This window comes from Melopsittacus undulatus, chromosome 6 (assembly GCF_012275295.1).
Source record: "Melopsittacus undulatus isolate bMelUnd1 chromosome 6, bMelUnd1.mat.Z, whole genome shotgun sequence".
Classification (NCBI taxonomy): domain Eukaryota; kingdom Metazoa; phylum Chordata; class Aves; order Psittaciformes; family Psittaculidae; genus Melopsittacus; species Melopsittacus undulatus.
This window is the reverse complement of record NC_047532.1, coordinates 19,710,911-19,738,232: the sequence shown is the minus strand read 5'-3', so window position 1 is coordinate 19,738,232 and position 27,322 is coordinate 19,710,911. Positions and strand designations below refer to the sequence as shown.

The window sequence follows — 27,322 nt, the reverse complement described above, 5'->3', positions numbered from 1 at the left end:
TGGTGTTTCCTATGAGTCAGCAGCCCTAGCAGACAGCAGCTCAAGGACTGCTCCTTGTATGGCTCACAGGCCATGGGATGAAGCAGGGGTAGAGACCAGGACAGCTGCTGACAGCTTGGGAGGAGGTAGTGGCTGCTGCCAGGATAAGATGGTGTTGGCACTGCCTGTGTCTGGCAGCAGTGAGGGATGATCCTGCTTCTTGCTCCCACGCTGCTCTGTTGAGTTTCCCTTGGAGCCCAGGCTCTGCCTGAGCTGGTATTTGGGTGTTTATTGCTTTCCTGGGTCAGATGAGACATCTATATCCCTGGGAGCAGGACGGACGCAATGCTCCTTCTGTGCATCACTTCATGCTGCTACCAAGAGTGCCTTGGTACCCCAGATGAGGTTAGAGAGCTGGGATTTCCTGTACATCCTTAGTGCTTTAAATAACATTCTCCATCCTCTGCACACACACATGCTCCCATCACATCCCACGTGTTCACTGTGCATATCAGTCCAGTCGTTGATAATGATTGGGATGCTGGGATCAGCCAAGTAGCCTGTTTGCAGAGGCGAGTTGTCTGAGCTTGGCTGAAGAAGGCCCCTGGAAGGATGAGATGCTGCAAGAAGGTGAGCGAGGAGCAGAGGACAGTGGCTGGCAACCCCCAGGAGTGGTGGGATGCAGGGGTAGCCCTGCTCCATGGGGTTAGAGCCTGCTCTGGCAGGAGGTCAAAAAGGCAAAGTTTCTTGGGAGGTGAATTATCAGTGGGAGCAATATTGGCAGGTCAAGCACATCGGTGCTGGGGTAATACAGTTAAGGTGCAGAGCCTTGGAGGGAGCCCGGCCGAGGAGTGCAGCATTAAAGCAATGAGCCCAGCTTAATCTGCCCCAAGTGAGGGCAGTGGGGTCTTTAATATTGTGTCAGGCTCGCAGGCCCTTGTTGGCGGGTTATTCTTCACGGCAGCTAATGCCACTGGGCTAACTGAATTAGCCCCTCCTTCCGCGGGGTGAGCATGGGGTTGCCGGGAGGGCGATCGTGCCTCGCAGCTGCAGGGAAAGCGAGTGATGGCCTGGAAATTCAATCAGGTGAGGAGCCGCCACCATCCCCAAAGGACAGGGAGCAGCCAGATTGGGGAGGAGAGCCTGGGACAAGGGCACTGGTGACTGGCTCCATGCTGCCCCTGGGCAGGGTGCCCTCCGGGCACTGCTCCCTGCTTTGGATGGCATCAAGTGCTGCCCTGCAGCCTGCTGCTCTGCATCCATCAGCCCTCCCGCCAAGGGAGTGCCTTGCTGGAGAGCCCATCCGTATCTCCATGCTTGTTTCCAGCATGCTTGCCACTGAGTGAAGTATTCCCTCATGCATCCATAGGGAACTGTGGCACAAGGATATGCTGGGACATGCAGTGTGTCTCCAGCCAGGCTGAATGTACTCGGGGCCCAGCCTTCAGAACACTTGCAGCATTTCTGTTTGATCAGAGATGAAGGCTGGCCAGTGAGAGACAGCCTGGCCCAAGGAATGGGAAAGTGGGTCTTCTTCCTGGCCTTGCTGTTAGGATGAGGTGCTCCTGCAACAAGACATTGAGTGACTGCACTATCCTCTTCATAAAGGCCTGAGAGATGTGCAGGCAAGGGGGTTGGCTAAGGAGATGGGTTCAGCAGTGGCACATCATTCCCAGGAGTTGTTCTCTGTCCTTCAAGTAAAGGAAAAAAGGAACTTCAATTATTGCAGGTGTTTGTTTGCTGTTCTCTAAACCTGCCACTGATTCCTTTTTCTTCCCAGCCTCAGCAATTGCCCTCTCCTTCACATCTAATTAAAAGCACACTCCTGGCAAATACTGCAGCACATCCTGAGTGGGTAATAGTGCCATGCCCACTGCTGCCTGGAAGGTGCTGAATACAGAAGGGCTCACCTGTGTGCCAGGTGACACTTTGAAGCACTTTATCAGCCCCCAAGGCAGGAGCAGCTAGCAGGGCCACAGAGGATGCTGTGGTCTCAGGGGTCCAGGACAGCAGACACATGGCACAGGGCTGCTCTCCTGCCAAGGGGCACAGTCCCACCACACCAGCACTTCCCCTAACTGAACCCACCATCCCTTCATCCCTACTGCCAGAGTAGATATGCTCCCCTTTCTTTCCCTAGGTTTTCCCCTTTGATCTTCAAACCTGATTCATCTCCCTTCACCCCCCTTCCCTCACGTTGTTATAAATGGAGGCTTTGGCTGCATTTAAATAGTCGTATCTATCAGACAAGCTCATGTCAGCCATAAATTCTACAGTAATGATGATTTTCTAAGTGGGTCAACTGGAGCTATTTCCGCCTCAGCTTCAAGTTACTGCATGTGTGTCCCCCCCAGGGGCCAGCAGCCTCATTTTTTGTCCCCCTAATTGTCATTTCTCCCTTATGTACTTGGGCATGAGCTGGAGGGAAGACTGGTCCTGCCACCAGCCCCAAGCTGGGGCTCCCTCTGCCTTCATGGGTCCCTCCTGGCTTTCCCATCTGGAAAGGGGCTTCAGAGGAGGGGAGGGGGCTGGAAAGGTGAGAGAGCACCAGGTGCCTCTAACACAAGCAGGAGGAATGGCTGCAGAAGCCCACCATATGGATGCCCTTACCTCTTGCCACTCTCCCTCCCTTCTCCAGCCATGTGAAACCAGCCCCAATGTGTGAAAACTGTAATTGCAGGTAATCCCCCCTCACTGTGCATGGTTTGAATTTGGCAGAGCAGGAATGTGGAAGGGAGAAGGGGAATTACTGCCCAGACGTGCTGCAGGGCCAACATCTGCACGAGTCATCAGTGCACATCTGGCTGCAGCAGTCTGTGCTTGTAAGCCCAGCCAGTCACATTTAGCCCATAGGGTCTGTCTCAAGCTCCCACTAAGGGCAGAGCATGGACACCCCTTAGGGGGTTATGAACCTTAGGCTGGTAGAGAAATTCCTTCACCTGATATTGCTGCTGATACTGGGGTGATCACACAGCGTTGGTGTGCCTTAGTTTCTCCATTTGTAAAATAGCAGGGGCATACTTTAGGGTGCCCATCACTAGCTCTTCTGGAGAGAAGAGTGACAGTGGTTTGCCTAAGGCTGGCATTGCTTTGTAGCACCCCTCAAGTGAGATGCCAGAGCAAAGAAGCTATCTCCATGTGTAATTGGGGTCAGCCAGTTCTGCTCCCTGGGATGCTGCTTGGACCCAGGAGGAAACAGAAAGGGCTGGGGAAATGGGAGGGCTCAGGGCACTGAGGGGTGCTGCAGTCTTGGTGAGGGGAGGTGAGTCCTGCACCAGGCTTGATCTGATGTGCCAGTGAGAGGTGGGACAAGAACTGGGGACGTTAGAGGGATAGACAGGCAAGTGGCTGTGCTCTGGGATGAGGGCTGGCTCCAGGGAGCACTCTGGCAGTGCCTCATCCCTGAGGTAGCTGACCCTGCTCTGTCTCTTTGATGAAAAAGACCTTTTCATCCTGACCCTTCGCTTGTGAGGTATCTTTGGGAATGTGCACAGTCAAGCTGTAAATCCTTGCTGCCACTGCCCATGCTGGGGGGAGGGATGCTGGGGGGCTTTAGGCAGCAGGCACATCTCCTCCCAGTTGTGGCTGGGCACCTCCTCATAAGGAGCCTGCTTATGGCTGACCCAGGAGCAAAAGCATCTTCTGTTCAGCCGCTTACACCCCTCCCAGCCCTGAGGAAAGCAGCCTGACCTGGCTCAGCAGACACAACCTCCTGCCCAGGCACGCGGCTTCCCAGATAACCCCCCTGCTTTCCGAGGGCAGTGCAGGTGTCAGAGGCATTGTCTCTTTGGAAATTAATTTTCCTGTCGATTTCCTTATTTCTCTTAATTGATGAGGGGTAAGTCTTAGGCGCGTTGCCAGCGGCACCAGCCACAGCCTCCTGTAGGTATCGGTGGAGCCAAAAGCACTAGCGCCGAGGGCTGGGGAGTGTAATGAACTCTCAGAGGACTCGTTGCAGCTCAGCCCGTGCTCTAGATTAGCTGAGGAATCATCTGGCCCAGCTATTAACTGTCCCATTTAACATCATAAATTATTAACCTAATTTTGAGGAGGGTCGGTGACGGATCACACTGATTTTGTCAGGTTTTCTGCAGCCTCTTGCACAGCCTGCCGGTGCGGGGTAAGCCGTGGGCAGGGCCTGAGAGAGTGCCTCCAGAGAAGGAAAGAGATGGAGTAGTACAGTTCAGCTGCTGGAAGGACCAGCTCTGCCTCTTCTGCCAGTGGAATGCTTGGGGAGAGCCTAAGCAGAGGGGATCCTCCAGTGGAAATAGGGGATAGAAGAGCTGCCCCCAGGGAAAATCAAAGTCACTCACTCCCCAGAGCATCTGCACCCACGTAGGTCTCATCTGCATCCTTCGCACATGGATGCTCAGGACCTCTACCCCTGGCTGGGTACCAGCATGTGCTGCCCACCCTCAGTGCAAGCCATTACCAGAGTTGCTTTTTAGCTTGTTTAAGCAGCTAACAGGATGCCCTTTAGTTCGTAGGGCAAAGACCTGTGGTCAGGAGGTCTTTCTCCTTATGCTTGTTGTAGACCAGAGCTTGTTCAAAAAGTTTCCTCCCTGGGAAAAGATTTAAATAAAGTAAGAGGAAAGTGGATTCTTTGGTGTAAAAGTTTGAAACCATTCAGAGGATTTTTTTTCAGCTGACTGAAGTGCAATGAAAATTTAAGGGATACCATCTTTTCTTTCCCCTTTATCTTTCTATGAGAAGGGAGATGTGTGCAGGAAGAAGGGGCTGAAAATTACACTTAACACCAGCATTATTTTTAATTGAGTGGAAAAATTTTGAAGTCATTTGGTCTGTTGAAGAAAACATACAAACCTAAAGGAGAGCAAGCACTGAAATCCTTGTAAAATGCCTCTTTCATTCCGGCATCACAAAAAGGACTTTTTGTTTCCCCATGAGCAGCTGTGCTGCTCGGTGCTGCCTGTCCGTGGTGTGTAAGTGCGTGGCCCCAGGCTGGCTGTGTCCATGCCTCTGTGCTATGTCCCACAGAGGTGGCATTTGGGATCCAGTGTAGGCCCCAGACCCAGTCCCCTTCGCTTTGTGTAAGTTTCAGGGGCTGTAGGACCAAGTCTCACTCTCTGCCATGTGTTTCCCTGGATAGGGGTGCAGCATTGCTGGTAAAACAAAAACCAGAAAAACCCAACACAAGCACAAAGAAGTGCTTTTGGTTGTGGTGGGGGCATGGAATGGTGTCAGAGTCTGCATTTAATTGGCAAGAGCCCGTACCACTAACCTGCCCATCCTTGAATACTCACTGAGCAAAAAAACTGGTAGCTCAGTGTGGATACTGCTCCTCTTTCCCTTAGTGAAATGGGGAGTCCCAAATTTGCAGCCCCACAGCATCAGTGCTCTCAGACTCCCCTTTCCTGATGCAAGGCTTTACACAAGCACAGAATAGGGAAGCTGCAAGGAAATCTCCTTCACCAAAGGCCTGAACCTCGCAGTGCACACGCAGTACAGACCTGCACAGGACTGATGCCTGGCACACGGATGTAAAAAACAGTGCCCTGCCATAAAACATGCACTGCTAGTCTATATATTTTGCAATCCCTTTAAAGATTTTTTTTTTCTTTAAACCCCTCACCCCAGCTCCCTCCCCATTCTCCCCCCAAAAAATTATTATAAAGAATTATTGCCATTAGTACGTCTTTCCCAGTGAAAGGAGAAAATCGCCTCATTCATAATTTATACCCTCAATTACTATTAATAAAGAAATATTTCAGCAGAAAATCGCCTGGGAAAATTACACGTAACATTGCATTAACATTCTATTTGAACATTTTCATCACATTTGTTATAGAGTTAATAAGAGGGATATGCTCCCCTGACTTCTTCATGAAATTATGGGCTGCCTATGATAGTTTAATCTTTTAGACTTTATATAATATATTCACTTTACTAATTGAGCTATCCAAGGAGCAGTTAGGGATGTTCTTAAATGTGGAAGACAAAGTAATCAGGGCCGTGACTTCCTGACGAGAAGATCTTCTTCCGGAGATGAGGAGCCGCACGTGTGAGGAGCACACACATACGTGTTTGTGTGCAGATGAGCTGCTCCATTAGCCCTTCCCTTAATGTCCTGCCTGGACTTGGAATGAACATGAATGAAGGGTGGAGATGATTTTTGGATGGATGAAATAGTCCTCAAACGCTCTGTTTGTATTTTAGGGTGAAAGGGGTCTGGTGAGCTTGAGCAAGCTATTATTTTGGGGATAAGAAATGCCCAGCATGGGAGCTTTTAGGAGCACTACTTTGAGCCTTCACACTCAAACCCCATTCACAGTCATGCACAGGCCATCCCCAGGACTGTAGACAAGGAGCTTAACTGAGGTATACAAGCCATCCTCTGCTCTCCCTGGAGCTTCTGCTTCACAAAGTAGTGTGATCTGGGGCACACAGTGCAGAAAGACTTCCCCTCACCCATGGTACAAACCAACCCAGAATTAGGTGAGAGGCAAGCAGCAAGGTAGGTGTGAGCAGTGAGGGATGAGGAGGCATTTGGAAGATGGACACTGCTATGGTGCACCACAGTGGTGCCACCATGGGCATTGCTCTAGGCCAATATACTTGTCTCAAAAACCCTTGAACAGCAGGAAAGCCTTCCTAGCTCTCTATTCTGCTTGCTCCATCCTCAGCTGCTCTTGGACCCTTCGTTGCACAGAGGTAGTGTCACACACTGAGATTTGAACCCCTCATCCAGTCTGGCCACTGAATCCAGGTCAGGGTCTCTCTGCAAGACCCTCCTTTCCCCTTCATGTGCACATAAGGTGTCCCTTACCACAGATGCAATCCAGAACCCTTGGTTTCAAGTGGGAAGCTTCCTGAGGCAACAGCAGACAGCAGCTTGCACCAAGACACTGTGGAACAGGGCTGCATCGTCAGCATGCCAGGAGGTTGCTTGCTCATTAAGCCTAAGTATATGCAGCTGTGAGCAGGTGCAAAGAGGGATCCATCACTGCTGAGCAATGGCCCTGCCATGGGGATGAAGGTGAATCTCTGTTCACTGCCCCTGATGAGGGAGACTGAGGAAACCCAGGACCAGTCGCTTTGTTTCACATCCACAGGACTCTCGTGTCCCCTCTGCAGCCACTGAGACCAGGCATGGGCAGGAAAAGGGTGACAGGGCACAAGGTAGCACGCAGGCTCATAGGTGAGGGTTTGCAGTCACCCTGAAACCACTCTTGTGATCCCCAGCCTCTGCAAGCCAGTGGCCAATGCTGACAGCAAGCCAAAGGGTTAATGAAAAGCTTTTATGCATTTCTATTCATTAGCAGGGACTCATTAAACAGCAAATAAGAGCCTGGATGTTGACAACTGAGCCCTGCTGAAGGCAGGTCCTGTGGGTGAGGCAGCCTGGGGCCACAGGAGGCACACATCACCCCTTGGTAGACCATGGCCAGGGCATTCCACCAGAGATGGGAATCAGTGCAGGAGGGTGCTGGCAGTGAGCATCTCTCCACCTCACACCCAGGGCTTTAATGTCTATTCACAAGACTCTATCGTTCAGACCCCTGGTGTGGCACCCAGTTCTGTCACCAGGACAAGGGGGCTGAGATCTTGTCAGTTCTGTCCTCCCAGTCCATGTGAGCCCATCAGAGAGACAGGGATGGGTGCATGACAGCTGAAACCTGTAGCCCTCCACTTTGGCATGAGGTATGAGGAGCAAAGCACCCATGCGTGGTTGCATGAGACCTGCAGCTCCATTAATGCTTTCACGTTGGAGCATGCTTGTCCCTGGCTGGTCTCTCATGGAATGTACTGTACCATCATTGCAGAGCTTGCACCAAATATTTCTCTGGATGATGGTGTGCCACCAACCAGCACTGACAGAGGCTGTGGCCACCTTGGCCACTACTGGACAAGCAGCAGCCTGTGCAAGCCTGTATCTCCCTGTTGTCTCCTCGATGGGCAGGAGCCCATATGCTGCCCTGTGTGTGAACACATGGGTAGTGTGGGATGTTGGGCATCTTTCCAGGGACCCCATAGACAGCCTGGGCATAGCAGAGGCCACAGAAGGTGAGGCACAGACTGCCTGCTCCGGGGATGGCCACTGCCTGGTCCTGGGCAGGATGGACCATGCTGTAAACAGGACAAGGCTTGTAAACAGGGCTCCAGCTGGGATAAATTTAGCTCGTTGGGGTTTCAGCCCTGGCGCGGTGGGACACGGTGTCAGGGCATTGTCGAGAGGAGATGGGGAGAAAGAAGCTGAATAAACAAACACAGCTTGTCCCTGTTTTTTTCTGTCCCAGCGTTGTTATTTCAGCCGGACAATTGCCCTGCACATTGAGGGAACAGGCTGGAGTTCAAGTGAATTTGGCTTCCAGCACCTCCCCTTTTACATTGTGTTTTCACATGGGAATGTATCTTGGTGTATATGGGGGGTGTCCATACCTCTGTGTGTGTATAGATAACTCAATGGATGCTCCATGAGCATCTCCTGGCTGGTCCACAGGGATATGGGCTGATTTGAAGCCCAGGTGAGGCCAAGCTAACGTGGTGTTGACTGTCATATAGACTTTGCTTTCTCCATGTGCATAGCCAGGACTAACCTGTGGGTGTCCAGGAGCACATGTGCAAGGTGAGCTGTGCTCCCTATGCCTCTGTGCATGCCTCTGTGTGTGGATCAGCCCTAAAAGTGTCTCTTCATGGCAGAGGGAACACTGTAGAGGTGAAAGTCTTTGCAGGATGGGGATTAAACAAATGGGGATTAAGACTTTAAGCCTTTCTCATCTAGTCCTGACATGAGGTTTGGACAAGTCCTATTCCCATGACAGAATCATCTGTGATCTCGGGAGCAAAAAGCACAGATCTTCTCTCTCAGCCCTGCTCTGTGAGGGCCCAAATCTTTTCTAAAGGCCATGTTTAGAGGCAGCCTAATTTTCATGTCTTCATTTTATTTTTCTCACATCTCTCTCACACACACACACATGCACACACACACTTCTATTGGAAAAACGATTTTAATACCCATGGCACATTGTCCTGGTGTGATATAAAATCCAATGACATGTGGCATTTGGAAAAGGTCACTTCCCCCATCAGGATTCATTATCCTACCTCAGCCTGGGAAGCCAAGGGGTTGCCCCTACCTCCACGGACCCCTTGCCCCCCTCCCTGGCTGCAGAGGGCAAGCAGGGACCAAGGATGAGGCCCTGGGTGGCCATGGTGGGGACTTTGGCAGTGTCAGGGCAGTCCCTGCAGTGAGGGCTCTTGTTTCCCATGTTGATGTCCCTGCCCTTCCCAGTGCCTTCATTTTCCCACCTACCATAGAGCAAAAGGAGTCACAGAGAGGGCTCAGTCTACAGAGCTGACTCTGCCGGGTGCATGTGGCTTGCTTTGACTTTCACCTACCTCCCCCTGCTCATTGCTCCCTCTCTGTTCCCTTTCCTTTCGAGCAGGAGCTGGGTCTTGTGATGCCCTCAGTGTGCACTTTCAGAAGGGAAACACTCCCCTTCCCTGTTTCACTTGTGCAGTGCCTTGACTGGGTTGGGTGGGAAGTGCCCTTTCGTGTCAGTGCTCACCACCACCTAGGCAGAACTGGGAAGAGAAAGCAGAGGAGACATGGAAAGCCCAACTCCTCCTTGGACAGCTTCCAAACCAAGTGAGGGGTCCCCAGGGTGTTTCCAGCTATTCCCTGGAAAGGCAGGATGCAGGAGGGCCAGACTTGCTTGGAGGCTGCCTCAGGTGCTCAGGAAATGTAGTCCCTTGCAGGGCAGCACATGGGTTATTCCTAACAGGTCATCCTATGGGCAGGGGACTGCAAGCCAGGACTTCTCTGCTTGGTTACAAACTACCTTGAGGTGCCTTGGCCAAGACATAACCCTGTTGTCTACCTTCATGGGAGGGAAGAGACGAGGGTATGTGCACCAAGCATGCAGAGAGCTCTGAGCTGCAGGAAGGGAGGGATGTGGGGAGCAGAAGCAGTTGTTCCTGGGGAGAGGAAGGTTGTTTTTGTAGCAGGGAGCAGGGTCTAATGTCTGTTGAAGATGACTTCTCAGAGTGCTGAGGGTGATGGTGAGCATAGCCCCTTCCTACCATATAAACACCAATGAGTTATGGGTACCCCAGCCTCTAATTATGCAGTCAGCCCCAAATAGGCTGTGTCTAACGAGGCTGACAGACTAATATCTCAAGAGCCCTTAATGCGTTATCATCTCTTGCTGTATGACCTCATATTTATAACTGCTCTGGTGGGAGGTTGAGAAATGTCCTTCTCTTCCCCCAGCCCCCTCCCCAACTTTCCCCCTCCTCCCCGGAGCAGCAGCTCTTCAGCCTCATCTGTTAGGATCAGGAGGAGAGAGGCGACTTCTCTCCATCCATCATGAGTGGAGTTCGCGCTATTAGATGATTAAAGACATTTTTTATAATATTTGGAAGAGGCTTTGAAATGTCTCTCAAACAGTGTGATTAATGCCTGTTAACCCTCTCCTGGCCGGGATGGGGTGGTGGGGATAAGGGTGCATCCTGGGGCAGGGCTCCCCGGGCACCGCAGCGGTCACCAGCCGTTGGGCACCCCAAGCCCTGTGACAAGGTGTGATTCATGGGCCCGGGGCACCTGCAGGAAGCTCCGGGTCCAGGCAGTTCCTAACGCACCGGGGACTTGGTGGTTTCTGAGGCTGCAACGGCTGGGGCAGGAGGAAGCAGTGCCTGCCCCTTCCCCAATGCTTACAGGGGGGCCCCAGGGCACTGCTGGTCCCAGTCCATCAGCCAGACCAACCCACACCAGTGCTGTGGGTTTCAAGGGTGGGAAGGGAGAGGGTGTGAGCAGCCTGTGCCCCTTCACCGCTGGCCTGAGCTGGGGGGCAGTTTGCTTTCCTCTTTTCCCCTTCTTTTTTCTCCCAATGACTCACTCTTTGAGACAAGTGTCCTCAGGAAAGATTCACAGGCATTTAGATGCTCCATTAGGATCCACTTTCAGGATGCTGCATCCTTGCTCAGAGTTTGCCATAAAGACCAGTGGGGCTGGGGGACATGTGCCAATATTGTCCAGTATCTACCAAAGGCCAAATCACTGACATTCACTGACACTGGTTCCCATGGGGAGTGGAGATTTGGCCTCAGATGGGGGAAGGACACCCTCCTCCTTTGATCACAGGTGCAATGTTTCATAATCTCAATTTCTTGTCAATTGATTGCCAGATAGAAGCGACAACCAAAGAGGGCCCCAGGCGTCTGCAACTGCCACTCATCGTATGATTTTAACTCTCCCCCTCTGTAAGTTTGCATTATTTTCTTGTTGTTGTTGTTGTCGTTACCTAAAGAAACCTCCCCTCCCTCCCCTTCCAAATACCCTCCTAGAAATCCCAATGCCCTTGTCAATTTGGTATTCAATGTACAGATAGCTGAGAAGGGTTAATGCATGATTAATAGGTATTTTATTAAAATGGTTAATCTGTCATGATACAGTCCAAAAGATCAATAGATTTCTTATAATCATGGCTTAAAATCATCTTTAGTACTACTGCTTATGGGCTTAAGACCTGGGGCAAGACGCTTAGGGGACCTGGGAGTCTCCTGTTAACTCTTTCTAACCCTTCTGCCATCTGAAGTGTGACTGAAGGTCTCCTGCAGACAAAGGAAAGCCAACACAGGACTGCACGTTCCGTTATTATTTATGGGTACCTTATTATTTACGGGTACTAAAATTGTCACACCTGGGCAACAGAAAAGGGAAATGGAAAGGAGAAACTGGGAATGCAGCTGGATAAATGTTCTTTGTTAGGACCGCCAGCAGCACCCGAGCGGAGCATGGCTGGGCTGTCTCTGATCCATTAGTGCCATTGCAAAGCAGCAAACCTTGGCCAAGCATTGCCCCATCACAGCCTTGCTCCTTCACTAATGAGTTCCAGCCTTGCATGGGGATGAAGCCATGTGGTTGGTGTGAGGCAGGGTGTTGGTAGCCAGGGAGGACCAGCCCAGTGCCACCTGAGTCCACTCCATGTCCTCAGCCCCAGAGGTTGCTTTCCCGGCAGATGGATGATGATGTTGGGTCTGGTTGGTCCAACCCTTTGGGGTGCCTGGTCCAAGCTGCTGTTTGATAACTCCAGTACTACCATGACAAATCCCAGAGATGCTGAGCTGCCGACCCCCACAGTGAGGTCTCTGCAGGAGGAGGTGCTGTTTAGACAGGCTGACACAGGAGCAGCTGAGCCAGTGCAGGCAGGAGGGAGCACAGCCCCCTTTCTGCCCCCTTGCTGCCCCACAGCATCCTCTCCTCCGCAGCAGAGGAGGGATCCTGGGGTCATGCAGGAGGTCTGTGATGGAGCCTGAATGGCTATGTAGAGGGCTATATGAGCACCAGGCTCTGAGAATGAGGCACCAGTGAGTGGTCCCTGAGTGATTTTCAGAGCCTTGGCTATGGATGTTGGCTGTGCCACTCATGCAGTGGAGACCCAGACCTGCTGCCTAGTGAGCAGAGCAGACATTGGTGTGCTGATAGCAGAAACCCCTCCCTGTGCCCCCTTTTCTCTCTCGGAGATGTGCGTGTGCAGCCCCAGCACCATAAGCTTGCCCAAGTTTGGAGACCCTTGCTCAGAGGTTGCTGATGCTCTCTGGCAGTTTGGCCACACCAAGCACCTTCACCACAGCCTTCTCCCCTCACCAACTGGCCCTGCATGGGGGCTCTGCCCCACTGCCCACCAGGCTCTGCTCCCTGCCTGGCCCCCCAGCCCATGCCAGCCAGCTGGCTTTGAACCATAATTTAGGTAAAATTAAAGCAAGGTCATACCATTACTTCCTCCTTCTCTTCCCTGCCTGTCCTGCACTCATCCTGCTTCCCTGCCTGTCCTGCACTCCTTCCTGGCAAGAAATCCCAAGTCTTGCCCCATCCAACTGGTGGTGTGTGCCTGGCACAGGGGTCCCAGCCAGCCTCCCACCCCCAGCGGTGCTCAGCATGGGGCTGGGAGGAGATCTTCCAGACCCCCAGGGTCCAGCCCTCTCCATCCCTGCCTCATTGCTTATTTCTGGGCCATTATGCTCGACAGGGAGAATTTGTTTCTGTCCAGAGCAGATCCCCGGTCAGTCTCAAACCCCTGAGGATTTATCATCCTGAGCTTTTGTTTGTGGGACTCCAGGACCCTCTGCCCCACAGCCAAGCCCAGATACTTCTCTGTCTCCTCCATGGAGCCTGCTGTCCCCCAGGAGCACTGACCCCTTTCCTTCCCTATGGATGCCCAGGCATGCAGGCTTCCCTGCATCCCAGTCACACACAGGCAGGATGCTGCAATCACAGGGGACATGTCCTGCCTACTAGGATGGTGATGGCTGTGGCTCCTCTGGCTTTGTGGCTCACAGGGCTGCTGAGCAAGGTAGCCCAGGGCAGAGCACACTGGGTTCCCAGCACAGAAAACCCTTGGGATCCTTAGGTCACATTCAGCCTTCCCTGAGACTGCTGGCGGGGGAGCCTGGACTTGTCCCCTTGCAGCTCCCACACTTGCATCCCTGCTTGCATACCTGCTCCATGGCAGCCAAGCATCTCAGGGGGCCAGAAACAAGTCAGGTATGAGAGTATGAACCCCCTTTGCTTGTCTCGGGGTCAGCACTGATGTCCCCTCATGCCTAATAGAGCTGAAACAGCATCAGCTGCCTGTGCCGAGTGACAGCGGGGTGACAGTGGGGCCAGTGCAGATGCCAGCACTGCTCTCTCCACCTAAGCAGATGCTCAGCTGCCCTGCTAGGGGAGGATTTGGGGTTGCTCTCAACAGGTTCAGGTCTATCAGGACAGAGCTAGCGGTTGGCACAGCAATTAGGCTTGCATTAGAAAGCTACTCTGGAGGCTGCTGGAATGTGATGGAGAAGGAAAGGGGAGCAGGGTTGGTCCACCTCGTCCCCTCCCTGGCTGCCCACATTCCTCTGCAGCAGCACCAGGAAGGGGGGGGCCCAACCTTCGGCACCTTTATTGACACTCCTTGAGTTCATACTGTGCCTCTACAATCTCTCCCTGAGATTATTAAGAATTAATTGATCACTTTTATATTCCCCCCGATACCAAGTGCTGCTCCGCGACAGGAGGCAGGAGGAGGGAAGGGAGCCGGGAGGAGGGTGGGGTGTGTGTAAAAAACACACTGATAAATGTTAATTACTCTTTTACAGCCCTTGTCAAATTCCAAAGCAAGTCGTAAATTCATTAAACTCTAACGGATTAAGCACATGCAGCTTATTTAGTCGCCATAAACAAGATCATTTGGATGTTGATTTTCCCCTTTTTATTGCTGCAGCAGAAAAGGGGGGAAAAATCAGATGAGGGAAGCAGTTGGTTGTTGCCAGGGAGTCAGGAAAGTTTGGATTTATTTCATATCTTGTTTTCTTGCTCTGTAGCAGCTCTCTGCAGCACATCAGTCTGCGTGTTGTGCCTGGGCAGTGTTTTGGAGTGGTTATGGCCTTGCCAGGAGTTACATCCGTGCCCTGAGCAGCACGGATACTGCATGGAATCTGCATGGACAGCCCTGGGGTGGAGGGGCCATGCTGCACAAAAGGCCTGCCTTTAGCCACTGTGCAAGGGATTGCACAGGCAGAGTTAGCATAAAAGCATCTCTGCTCATTCTGGGTTTCAGCTCATTTAAGAGCTGTCCCCAAGGCGCTGACTGTGTCTAAGTGAGTGAGGTGTGTCCCCATCCAAGCCCAGCCATGAGAGAAGAGGCCAGGAAGGGACACCATGCTGGTGGGATGTGATAGGGCACCTCTGGCTGCTCTGAACACGAGACATTGCCCAGGGTCTGCCAACCCACTCAGTGAGCTTGCCATCTTCTACTTGCACGTGCTAATAATGCTGACTGACCTCCTGAGCTGTGGAAGCAGGGGAAGGAGAATGAGAGGAGGGTCATTGGGATTAATTAATACTCAGGGCTTTAATTATGAGTTTCTTCAACACTGGGCTTCTAATGAGGAACAGGCACTGAAGCAGCCTCTGGTCCTGCTGCCCCCCAGCTGGTCCGGCTGAGATATCTCCTGCCTCCTTGCAGGGGAGGTTTTACTGGGAGAAGGATGGGAATTAGTCCAGGGCCACCAGCATCTCTCACTGGGGCTCTGGGCTGTGTGGCCAGGAAGTCACCACACTGCTGTATAACCCCATCTGTGCTTCGGTCTGAGTGCTGGAGACCTGCTGCAACCCCCAGCACACCCAGCTCCCTGCCTTGGTACAGTACCTGAGTGTGGGATGGGGACAAGAGATGACCTGGGGGACCAGAGGACCTCAATGGGTGACACAGCCCAGCCTCTGGTGAGGCTACATAGAATCATAGAATAGTTGGGGTTGGAAAAGACCTTAAGATCACCCAGTTCCAACCCCCTGCCATGGGCAGGGACACCTCACACTAAACCATATCCGGAGCTGCAGGCAGCCGTGTGAGGCAGGCAGCAGAGGGAACTCTCAACACCTCACCAGAGATCACTGCCTGACTGCTTCCAGAAAAAGACAGGATTTTGCTTTAGAGGCTTCAGCAGCACTTTGTCTAAGGGGAAGATGGGCACTGGAGGGGCGACTGCCTTCCTCCAGCCCATGTCTCAAACAGGTACAGCCCAAGAAGGTCTGAGATGGGTATGTACGTAACCACCATGGTTCTTCTCCCTTCTGCATTTGCCTTGTAGGGGCAGAGGAACCACAGAAGGTCTCAAATAGGGCAGTGAGGGGGTGTCAGCCTTCAGAGCCCCATTCCGAGCAAGCATTTCCCTCCCCAGTGACAGCTATAACATGCACAGATAAGTGCCCGCAGAGGCTTACCTGCCCACTAGATCCCTTCGTGCATTCCCACTGCACAGAGGTGCTCTCTGGAGATCTTCTTGTGCTTGAGTGTGGACGGGACAGCCAGGGGTTAATGGAAGGAGTGTGTCCCATGCTAAGCAGTAGCTAACAGCCACTAGCTAATAACTTTATGGCTTCAAAGCAGGGCATTTATCATGCTGAAGTTTGTTTATGCACTAGTTGTATGGTGCATTATACCAGCACTGTGTTTGGCTGATAAATTCTCCGTGACAAGCGAGGCTAGCAATGGGGACTCACCGAGTCCAAAAGACCAGTAGCTTTTTCCTGAACCCTGCTTGCCGAGATAAGGATGTTTTTTCCCTCTTTTGTTTTGGAAGGAGGAAAGAAACCTGTAAACTTAAAAGAAGGAGATTTTTGTTCCGTGTAAGTTGCCTGATTCTGTGGTGCCCCAATGGGTCATGGTGGGGACTTGTCGGCTGTGTATGAAGACCTCTGTGCTGGAAAGTGATGCCAGGAGATATGGATCTGTGCTGATGGGCACTGACACCTTGTACAGTGTCTCCAGAAACAGCCTACTTCAGTCCCATCAGCATTCAGGGAGGGTATTTTTGGGGTAGAAGTGTTAGAGGACACTCTGGTAACCCTCTAGTTCCATCCAGTGTTTCTAAAATGAGCCATAATTGTAGTGTTCATCACTATTTTGAGGTTGTGTGTGTGTGATTTCTTGCTGAGCAGCTGCCACATTCACCTGTACCCCCTCACTCTGGGTTAAACTGCTTTAATCCCACTAATAATAATGACCTTCGCATTTCTGGCTTGCTCTATCACAGGAGCCAAGCCCACTTTGCAAACATGAACAAGCTCAGCCTCCCAGCTCCATGCAAACATGATGGGTCAGGATTATTCTTCCTGCTGTGGTGGTGGGGAAACTGAGGCATCAAGTAAGGCTCTAGCTTCTCTGAGCCTACCCAGAGGGGCACCCTTTGCTTTAACCAGTAGATCAGTTTGGACCAGTGTAGTCTTTCCTGGGTCTCACCTACGGAGCAAAATTGCTTGGTTGGTGGGATGCAGCAAGATGGACCCTTCCAAGCCCCGTTCCAACCTGGTCTTGAACACTTCCAGGGATGGGGCAGCCACAACTTCTTTGGGCAACCTGTGCCACTGCCTCACCACCCTCATAGTGAAGAATTTCCTCCTAATATCTAATATAAAGCTGCCCTCTTTCCATTTAAAACCATCTCCCCTTGTCCTATCACTACATGCCTTTGTAAAAAGTCCCTCTCCAGATTTTGTGTAGCCCTTTTTAGGTACTAGAAGACTGTTATAAGGTCACCCCTGATCCTTCTGTTCTCCAGGCTGAACAGCTCTCAGCCTTTCTCCAGAGCAGAGGTGCTCCAGCCCCCTGATAATCTTCATGGCCTCCTCTGGACTTGCTCAAGCAGGTCCCCCTTGTGTTGGAGGCCTCAGAGCAGGACACAGGTGGGGTCTCGTAAGAGAGGAGTAGGTGTTAAGAATCCCTTCCCTTGACCTGCTGGTCACATTCCTTTTGATGCAGCCCAGCACACAGTCAGCTTTTGGCAAGTGCACACTGCTGGGTCATGTTGTGCGTCTATGCACATCTGCAGGTGCTCCCCAGGGAGGGCATCTTACCTGTGCACATTTACCTGTGCACATCTCTGTGCGCATGTATGGGTGAGCATAAACACGTATTCATTGGTGCACCGTGTGCATCTCCATCTCTGTGCAGCATTAGGATCCATCCACGGCTGCATCCCCAGCTGTGTAGCCATCCCATCTGCAGACCTGTTGCATCCCGACTGTGTACCTGTGCTGTTGTGCATGGCCCTGGCTGTGGGTCCGCATCGGTGGCTGAGTGCAGTGGCCCTGCAGGCTGTAAATACTGGCAGTGTGGCGGGGAGGTTGAGCGGTTTATGGCTCAAGGTCAGGCCCATGAATCATAAAAAGGTGTCGGAAGGAGCATTAACTCATAGCCTTCCCTTGGTCTCTGTGTGGTTTCAGGCGGGGCCCTGGAGGCAGTGATTAAAGGGTGCACCTTCCCCTTTCAGTTTTACGGTAAAAGGAAAGCAGTAAATTAGAAGCCCACAGGCTGGGGCAGGCCAGGTCCCACCAGCACAACAACCAAGTGAGTACCTGCCGTGTGCCCTGAGACCCTGCCATCACCTCTGCACCCACAAACAGCATGGTCCCCACACAGCCCCTTCCCAAGGCAGCTCCTTCCCAAAGGACAGGGTCCAGATGTGTGTTGGACAGGTGGCCGTGCTCATGATGGGTACATCCCTTCATCCTTGTCCAGCTGACTGCTTGGGATGGTCAGGAATGGTCAGCCCTGCTCACTCCCAAAGCAGCAACACCTCTTTGCTCTGCACCTTTTTACAGCTGCAGCTATAATTAACTCAAGTAATAAAATTTTTCTAATCCAAATAGATATACTTAATGTTTAATGTCCCTGTTTTCTTGACTATTGTCAGTACTATTAAGAGCTGAATACTGATTGAAGAGGTGAGGCAGATGTTTCTGCTGCCAAGGTGGGATTGTCAGGGCAGAGCAGATGCCCTGCATCTGAACCTCAGGACAGAGAGTTGGGGCTGGGAAGAGCAGAGGTGACATCCAGCACTGTGGGGCTGACCCTGGCCCAGGGAGGAAGGGAGGAAAGGATGACACATGCTCGAAGGATCCTGCATTTTCCTACTGCTCAGCTATAGGTAGTCTCCAGTATTACAGCCTTATGGAGAAAACCCTTATGGGGCATTGAGGGAGCTTTTAATTCTTGGAGAAGGGCCTTTAGGGAAGGAGGTGTGAACACATCCTTCCCCATCCTCATCCCAACAGCAAGTGGGATATGGGACATATGCAGTAACACTGCAGCCAGCTCCATAAGGCACACGCAAAGAGCAGGGTGAGTCTGTTCATTGCCAGCCTGGTTCCCCCAGCTCCTGCCCCCTCGGCAGGGCTGTTCACCCACTTGACCTGCCTGCAGGACCTGCGGGCTGCGGGTCAGGCTGCCACCGCCTGCCTGGTATCTGTAATAGCAAGGGCTCGGGGGCAGGCAGGATGCCGGAGCACATCTGCCCGGGGACACTGCAGGTACCGCAGCCCTTATGGCCGCTGGCATATGGAGGGGAGGCTGAGGCTGTGATGAAAGAAAAGCCCATGTACATGCTGTGCGCCTGCCCCTGGGCTGGCTGCAGCATTAAACATCTCTGAGGAAGGGAAGAAAGGAGCCCAGCAGCTTGCTGGGAGGGAAAATACTTCTCCTTTCCCTTAAAAGAAAAAGTGCTTATTCCCCTGGGGAACGGCATCGCAGAGCCCTGGAATTGACGGGGCTGCCAGAGCTGATGGATGGCGCTGGCAGAGGGAGCAAAGCGGGTCAGCAGAGAAGAAACCAGCAGGCACAAAGAGAGAGCATCCCCGCTACCCAAGGCAGGCGGTGACACCCCGTGCCGGGGCTGGGCCCACAACAGCCCCCTCTCTGTTGGTCTGGAGAGCTGGCACAGCTGGGGTACCATGCCCCCAGGCTCACCCCAACTGCACCCATTGACAAGAATGGCCTTTCTTCATCTCTGCACAAGCCCTGATTGTTCAGACGCTTCCCCTGCCACTGCCTTGTGCTTCTGCTCTTCCCAGAGGCAGTTCTGGGAGGAAAGGGAGGACTTGGCACATCTGCATGGCTGGAGCTGCTGGGGCTTCAAAGGTTTCTAAAGGGGCTGAGGCTCCTCAGGAAGCTCCAGAGCAGGACATCTTGGTTCTCCTGGTGCCTGCTGTGCATCTCCCCTTGCCTCAGTTTCCCCACCAGTGACTGCATGCATTTGAATCAAGGCACCCCAAGAATTGTGGAGCTTCATTGCCAGCTGCCCACAGCAGCCTCAGTGCAGGCAGTTGTTCTCCCAGGACCCCTGCCTTCCTTCCCAGGCATACAGTATCTATCCCACTGGCCATCCCAGAGCTGAGAAGGAGGAATTGAAAGATGGAAGCCTGAGCTGGTGTGGGTCTCTGAGGGCTGCTCCAACAGGGAGATGGCCATGTTTTAAGGCTGGTGGGAGGAACTGTGTTTTTGTAAATGGTGGCTACGAGAAGAGATTGAGAGACTGGGTCTGAATCAGCCTTAACCTCAGTGGAACTTGTGTGCAGACTCTACTTCCTCATGAGGGGACATGCTTCCCAGCAGGAGAGGGAACAGCAGATTATAGTGATGCGGGGGGGATGCTGGCTGTTGTATTGTGACTGGGGCTCACAGACACCCACTCTAGCCTGAGAGCCCCTTCTTCTGCTGGCAGGAAATGTCAGTTTCCTGAGCACTGTCCATATCAGGCACATGTGGGAGGACAGGATCTGTCCCCATCAGCCACATGTAGAAGGGAAGGATCTGTCCCCATCAAGCATGGTGGGTGGGCAGGATCAGGAGTCGATCAGAGTGGAGGCAGGCCATGCTGAGCTGTTCTTTTGGAGGGCTGGAGTAAAACAAGGGTTCAGGGAGCTGCATGCTTGGGATCCAGGACTGCAGGCTGCTCCCTTGTCTCTTGTGGGGGCAGCAGGACTTTCCCCTTTCTTCCCCTAGAGCATAAAGTCAAGAACAAGCTCCTGCATCAGCTGAGAGGCCATAGCCCTTTGCCCAGGTCCCCGTGCATAGGGGCTCACAGTGCCCTCCAGGGATGCAGCGCTGCATTGCCCTCCTGCAGCCTGGGGATGTGGAGCAGATCTCCCAGCAGATGAATGGCAGGAAGAAGCCCAGGAACCCTGGCTCCTGTCCCATACTCTCCAGCAGGGAGGATGTGCCTGAAGCTGTTAGGCTGGAGGGACCTATCTCCGGAGGGATCTGAACCCCAGCTGACTTCTTTGCTCTCCAACAAGCTCTGCTGCCAAGTCCCACTGCAGCATCAACCAGCAGCTGTGAGGAACAGGAGTGTGGGGAAGGGGCTCAGCTTCAAATCGATTCTGAGCACTGTGATAAGAATCTCTTATCATCCTTGTCATTGTAATGGCTGGGACTGAAATGCTGGGCTGAGCAAGGGCCAGATTTCTGCATGACTGGAGGTGAGGAGGAGACAGGGCGCAGCAGGGAGGCAGTGGTGGCTCTGGGATGAGGTCCTAGTGTTTTGAGCACCTGATTGCTCTCACCAGTGATGATAAAACCAGCTCTCCTTCCTTTCCCAGCCTTGAGGCTGCCCCATCACCTTGCTCAGTTCCTTACAAAGAAAAGATGCTCCTGGTGACATGGGTAAAATGTAGTGAAGGAATGAGTCCAGCAGATCCAGAGCATGCATGGGGATAAGGGACACACAGAAGAGCAGCTCAGAGCCCAGGAGTAAAGAATGGGAAGCTCCTGTTCACACCTCTGCAGCTACTTACAGCCTCTTCCCACCTCCCCTTGGGCTAGGCTCAGGAGCAAGGAACAAGACAGGCACCCAGGAGACAGTGGAACTGACAGGAGTCTGGAATAGGTTTCCAGGCCATTGGGAGTTCTCTGTTGCCATTACTGTGCAAAAGCAGCTTTTCCAGTGGGTAAGGAAAAAGGAGCACTAAGCTTATGTGCTCTGGGTGGTATTAGACTAAACAGTGGCAGCATGGAGTGCCCTCAGCCCTGCAGCAAGCTTTGCCTTTAACCCCTCATGCTTCTCTCCTGTGCTTTATTCACAACTGTTGACTGGGATTCCAAGGTCATGCAGCGACACAGATGACATCTAAGGCTGCTGCAGTCCCCATCATCTCTGGACCCAGCAGTCTCTGCCTGTCTGCAGCATCTCCTCCTGCTCAGCTTTTGCTTTGGTGGACAAGCCCGAAAAGGTTAAACAGGGTCCTGCAGCAAGGCCACTGTTCCTCCTATAAACCGTGCAGCTGGGGATGTGTTAGTTTTCCACTCTCTCACCCCATTCCCCTTTGCTGTGGCTGTGCGGGATGTCCTGCTGCCCAGCAGCCATAGCCATGGCCAGGCAGGGACTGTGGTGCTGAGGGCAGCGCTGCTCCAAAAGGCATGGTCCATAGCTGCCTGGGCGGTTTTGCTGCTGGGTACACACTGTTGATGGCAAAACAATCCCCCAGTGCTTGAAAGATGCCCTGAGGCCCCTGCACACGGGTACCCTGCTGCTAGGGGCTTATAGCCAAGGTGAGGTACCCTCCGCACTGCAGAGCTGGGGGCTTGCAAGCAGGGGGCTGTATCAGGCTCCACCGTTGTTCTGCTGGACAGGATGGCTCTGAAGCTACAGGCTCTGTTATTCTATCATGAGCCAGGCCCAGGTTCCATGGCTGCTCCCAGCTTGGTGGGTAGGAAGCCAGCGGGCAGAGGTGCTGGTGTGATGCTGAGCAGCTCCAGAGAGGCACCCTGGGACTTGCCTGCTTAATTCCAGGAGGAGCAGTGTCAGATTGAGTGGAATTGGCCCCGCTGGAGGATTTATTCATTTCTCCTTCCCTCTGCCTCCTGCCAGGGGCTGAGCTAAGACCCTGTGCTGCGCAGTCATCTCGCTAAAGCCGAGGGGGGCTTAGTGCTTAAATGGTTTTCATGCTGCCACAGAGTTTAGTGCTTGTCAACACGGCCGAGGTCTTGCCAAAGAGCCTTGACAAACAGAGCAGTGGGGAGAGGGGGAGAGCGGGCACCAGTGCTGGGAAGGGGGGAGCACATGAACCGAGTCTCCAAACCAGCCTGTGTACATGGGAATGTTGCTTACCCAGCCCTGTGTGTCCCCTCCAGCACAGATTTGGCTCTCCCATGCTGCAGTGAGAGGTGCATCTGGGCCAGTTCTAAGTTTAAACCTCATGGAAACACCTTCGTTAAGCCTCTCTAATGTGAAAAAGCAGAGCTCACCCACGGTTTTTAAGCCCTTGCTTTTGCAGGCTCTTGCAGAAACAGTTGTATGCATATGAATATGTTTTGTACTCTCTGTATATTGGGCTGCTTTTAGCACTGGTGTGAGCCCGAAGCCGGAGGGGCTGAGTGCTGCTGCAGTAACGTTCCGGCTCTGCAGATGGGGATAGCAGAGTTCAGAAACCAAGCCCAGCTCCAGATGCCATTTGGAAAGCTTGCCCTGCCTGGGGAGGGTGAGGAAGGCACCCGCACCTCCTCCTGCACCCCATGGGTGCAGACCTTGAACTCATCTTCTTGCCTTTTGAGGAGCTGGATTTGGCAGGGATCAGTTTGCTTTAGGCATGGGATAGCTCATTTCGAGCTCTGGGACACAGATCTGATGTGATGCAGAGCTGTGAGGCACAGGGCATGGGTGAGCTGGCAGCGCTGAGGTCCCCTGGGAAGCCACCCCACATCTTGGTGGCAGCATGGAGAGCAAGGAGGCACATGTGGTGGGGCAGGCAACAGCAGTCCCCGAGATGCCCATCCTATGGGACCTGCTGCTGCCGCTGGGTCACTTGAGTCAAGCGTTTGAGCAGGATTGGGAGGAGAGCTGGGTAGTTTTATGGGCAGTAATAGTATTTACAGCCCTGTTGGCTGAGGCACTGATCCAGGGGGAAAGGAGCTGACTCCCTGAGAAAACCAGATTCCAACATTATCGTGCCTCCAGCCTTCCCAAGGGCAGGATTGGCCCCATCCTTTTTTTGAAGCATCATTGGGTCACCATTGCCCATAGGTTGGTCCCACCTGACACAGCCAGCATTCCTGTGCTGGTGAGGTCCTCACCTCACACTTCTTCATGGGTTAAGCCCTTCACTTCCACAGGAAGTGCCAGGGATTTTCTTTCTTCATCCCACTCCTTGGCTTTGCCCTGGCATCCGCAGTAACTGCTTCTTTGGCAGCTCCCCTGCCTGATGGGCAGCCCTCTGCACACCCCACATTGTTTTCTCATCACCTGCCATAGGTCCCGCATGTTTTCACTTAGTCGACATAGGGAAAGGCTGTAAAACATATGTCTGCTTCCCAAGGAGAGAGGAAAAAACGACTCCAACAGCTTGGTCCAGTTAATGGCTTGGGCTCTTGACTCCACATTTGGCTTTGCAGGGACTTTGTTTCATGCTCTGCGTTAGCTGGCCCCCTTCTCTGGCTGGACCAAGGTGTGTGTCTGGGGGGAAGGATGCTTGGAGAGGGGAGTATTCCCCTCACAGGGCATGGAGGGACTGTGTTGTCCCCCAGGTGCAGGCAGAAAGGAGCACTCCCACCCTCACGGGCTCCTCCCAGCACAGCTCCCCATCCATCCCATACATTTACCTAACGCTAATGAGACATATTGATTGGAATGATGGGATTTGTAAAGGTCGCAGGGTTAAAGTACATAAAACCAGCCTTTCTGGAGCTGCAATATCAGGGCCGATGGGTCTGGTGGGAGAGATTAAAGGCCTCGTGCTGCAAGAATGGAGAGAGCTGACAGCAATTACATTTCAGATATGTGCATAGTTATAACCCCCCCTCTACAAGACAAGCGACCATATCCCCACCACTGCAGAGCAGGTCTCCATCCCGCCTCCCCCATCTGCCTTTCAAGAGCTGGATTTCAAGAGAACAAATCAGGGAATGAAAGAATGGAAGAAATGAAAAAAGGGAGAAGGACTGGAGATCCCTTTGGAGAGGTGGTGCCCATCCCCATCCCTGGGGCTGGGCTTATGCCCCTGGTCTGGGATTCCCAGCTGAGCTGTTATGGCATCACTGAGCTAAAATCACACTGGAATGCAAACTCTGAAAACACTGCAGTCCCTTTTGTTAGGGCAGGACTCCCACTACTGGTAATGAGCTGACAGGTCATTAGACCTCTATCTGTCCACTGGAAAGGTTCACACTTGAGGGCTGGAAGAGTCCAGATCCCTGGAATCACAAGTGCAGTTGGCTGAAGGTTTGTCCTAGAACAGGGTTAACAGGCCTTGATGTAGGAGGCAAATGGATCTGGACATCACTTTGTCTAGAGGTGTTTCTCAGTCACATCCTGGTATGACTGGGAATTCACACCCTTGTGCTGTGCCCATCAAAGGTATCTCCTGGACCTGAAGGTCCAGCGCAGCTCTGGTGGCATCATCTCACCATCATCCCTCCTTGCAGGCCAATCTCAGCACCAAGTCTTTGGTTGAAAACAGAGAAGAAAGCACAGCCAGAGCAGCTGTACCACCTGAAGGTTGTGCGGTTTTGGCATCATGGGCTCCTGTGCTGGTTCTGAGGTGTAGGGGAATAACCATGCATTTCAGTGGAGGGAACAAGTAGGCACAGACACAGGCTATGCTGTGGGATACACTCATGTTAAGGAAGGATTATTGTCAGCAACATCACTTCACACAGAAACAGCTAAATTAGCTCCACAACCAGGCTTCATTAGCCCAGGCTTAAAGCCCAGTCCCAGACAGGAGGAGGCCTTTCAGCTCAAGGGCCTTTCAGCCCCAGCTCATCTTGACTTCACATCACCCACTGTACCTCTCACAGCAGGATTAACACCAGAGGTGCCTGGGACTCAGGAAACCTGGCTCCATCTGGCATCACACCAAGCCCAGAACATGAGCAGCGACTGCACTTCCCCAGGGATGAATCCCAGGATGAAATCCAGCAGAGAAAAGGAGCCATTTACAATGCAAGGAAGGAGGCACATTGCTCTCCTGTAACTGTAGCTGTCTCTGACTTAGAGCCTTTCCCTGGTGACAAGGCAGGGCTTAGCACATGGCATGAAGGACCAGCAACCATAATAGCCCCCGCAGAGCGGCTGTGCACAGCAGCTTTACCCTACTGCCCATTCACACGTGCTGGAGCTTTAAATCCTCCCCCAGAGCCCTGCCAAAGGGGTTGAAGCAGGAGCATCCCCCAGCACCGCAGCTCACCACCAGTCCCAGGCACCCACCATGTAGCTCAGGCTTTATTTATCCCTCCTGCGCACACTCCTTCCCCCTCTCAGATGGTAATGAGTGGTTTGCACTGGGAACTAAATGAAGTTGATTGCCCACTGGTGTCTGCCATTAGTGGTAATTAGTTAAAACATCAGAGTATAAACAGTAAATTGGCTCTAATAATTAATACTAGCACTCAAGCATATGAGAGACACAGAGACTGGGAGAGAAGCAGCAGTAAGCTTGTAAAATCAGCTGGGGCTGCTTTAATTAAAAAAGAAGGAATGTAAGTAACACAGTATTGGAAAAAGGACAAAAGCCATCAGGATCTTGCTCGTTAGGAGCATGGTTGTGTCTCCCCTGTTGTGCAGCAGGGCTGAGGGCTTGCCTCAAGCTTTGGGTACCCGTCACTGCAAGATGCAGAGGCTGCTGCATCCCTGAGGTGCTGGGAGACCACTTGTGTGATGAATTTTAACCTTGTCACCAGTTTCTGGGGGCAATAGGGGGGACTGTAGCACGTGGATCTGCTCCTGCACGTGTGAGGTGAGCAGGGCAGACAAGTAGGATAATCCCATGGGATTTTTCAGGACAGATCTTCTTGGATCAGAAGGGCTGTCTCATTCTGCTGCTCCCTGCTTAATAAAGGCACCATGCTCCTCTCTGTCCTTCAGTAGCAGATAGTACCTGATTTGTCCTTTGGGAAGAAGGAGCCAGCAAGGGATGGGTGGGTCCAGCTGAGAGAGTTTGGCTTTACCCTTAGAATAACTGTTTTTTGCCAACCTGCATCCTTCCCCTTTTTCCCCTTGATCACATTCCACTTCTCCCAGCTGGCATCTACAGGGGGTTCCCATAGCCCTCTGCCTTAAAAATTATAGTAGTAATAAAATACAGTGTAAAGCAGTACTACTGTTGGTGCTGAAGTGATGCTGAGCACCTGGGCTCCCAGGGAGGGGGTACAGTATGGTTCTCCCACTATAGCAAGTGTGCTGGCTGCATCCCTTGCAGTCCTGGCCCAGGCAGAGGTGGGAGAGATGCAGCGTTTGGGGAGGAGGCTGCATGTATATTGCTATTAATCATCCCTGCGTACGTTAACCATGCTAATGTCGTAAGTGACAATAGCCCATCTCAGCTCATGATTTAGGGTCTGTGAACGGAAGCCAGGCTCCTGGGAGTAAATGCGTGAATCCTCCGCTGGTACTAAACCTTCTAATAAATCTCACGCACACCAAAAAGCCCTGGGCACTAAATCCCAGAATCCGGTAATTGAAACCCTTACAGCTCTCAGGAAAAAAGGTAACTGGTGAGTGGAAGTGAGTGTATGTTTTTACAGAATATATATCCTATCTGCTCCTGATTATCTCCAGCAGAGACAAAGGAAACCTGGAGCCTCCTTGTAAAGCACCTTGTTCCACAGACCTAGATTAATACCTTTGAAAAGAAGAACCAAGCAGGCTTGTGCTGCAGCGTTCTGTGCTCTGCAGACCTGAGTAGGCAGGAGGAAGGAGCCATGGCTCCTTGCTGCATCCCACTGCTGCCCCAGCCACTGGAAATGCCACCAGGAATGTGGTGGTCCACCTGCCTGCTGCCTTGGGCTGTAGTGCCTTGGTGTAATGGGGATCAGTGGGTGGGCATGCTTAGAAACAGTCACCAACCTATCCTGGCTTATGCATGCTTTTGCAGTAGGCTGTTAGTACCAGCAGAGGGGTATCCCTGTGCTGTCCCTGCCTTACAAGTCATAGGATGTTCCCATGGGGCTCAGCATCCCTGCTGAGGTGGGGTGATGCAGGGCAGCGTAGTTGAAGGTATTCCTCCACTAACTAGGTTTTCAGTGCAGGGAGCAGCTGGACAAGCAGAAGCAGGATGTGTGGGGCTGGT

General features: G+C 52.5%; 1 protein-coding gene across 3 annotated transcripts in view; it reads left to right on the top strand.

The window, feature by feature from the left end:
• Positions 1-27,322, top strand: part of RNF220 (ring finger protein 220) — a 217,479-nt gene that overhangs the window by 73,830 nt on the left and 116,327 nt on the right. The window contains exon 2 of one of the 3 annotated variants that reach the window (XM_034064078.1): positions 11,128-11,202. The exons of the other annotated variants lie outside the window; for them this stretch is intronic. Coding sequence (XP_033919969.1) covers positions 11,128-11,202 — 75 coding nt within the window. The remainder of the gene's footprint in view (positions 1-11,127; positions 11,203-27,322) is intronic. 3 annotated transcript variants of the gene reach the window in all.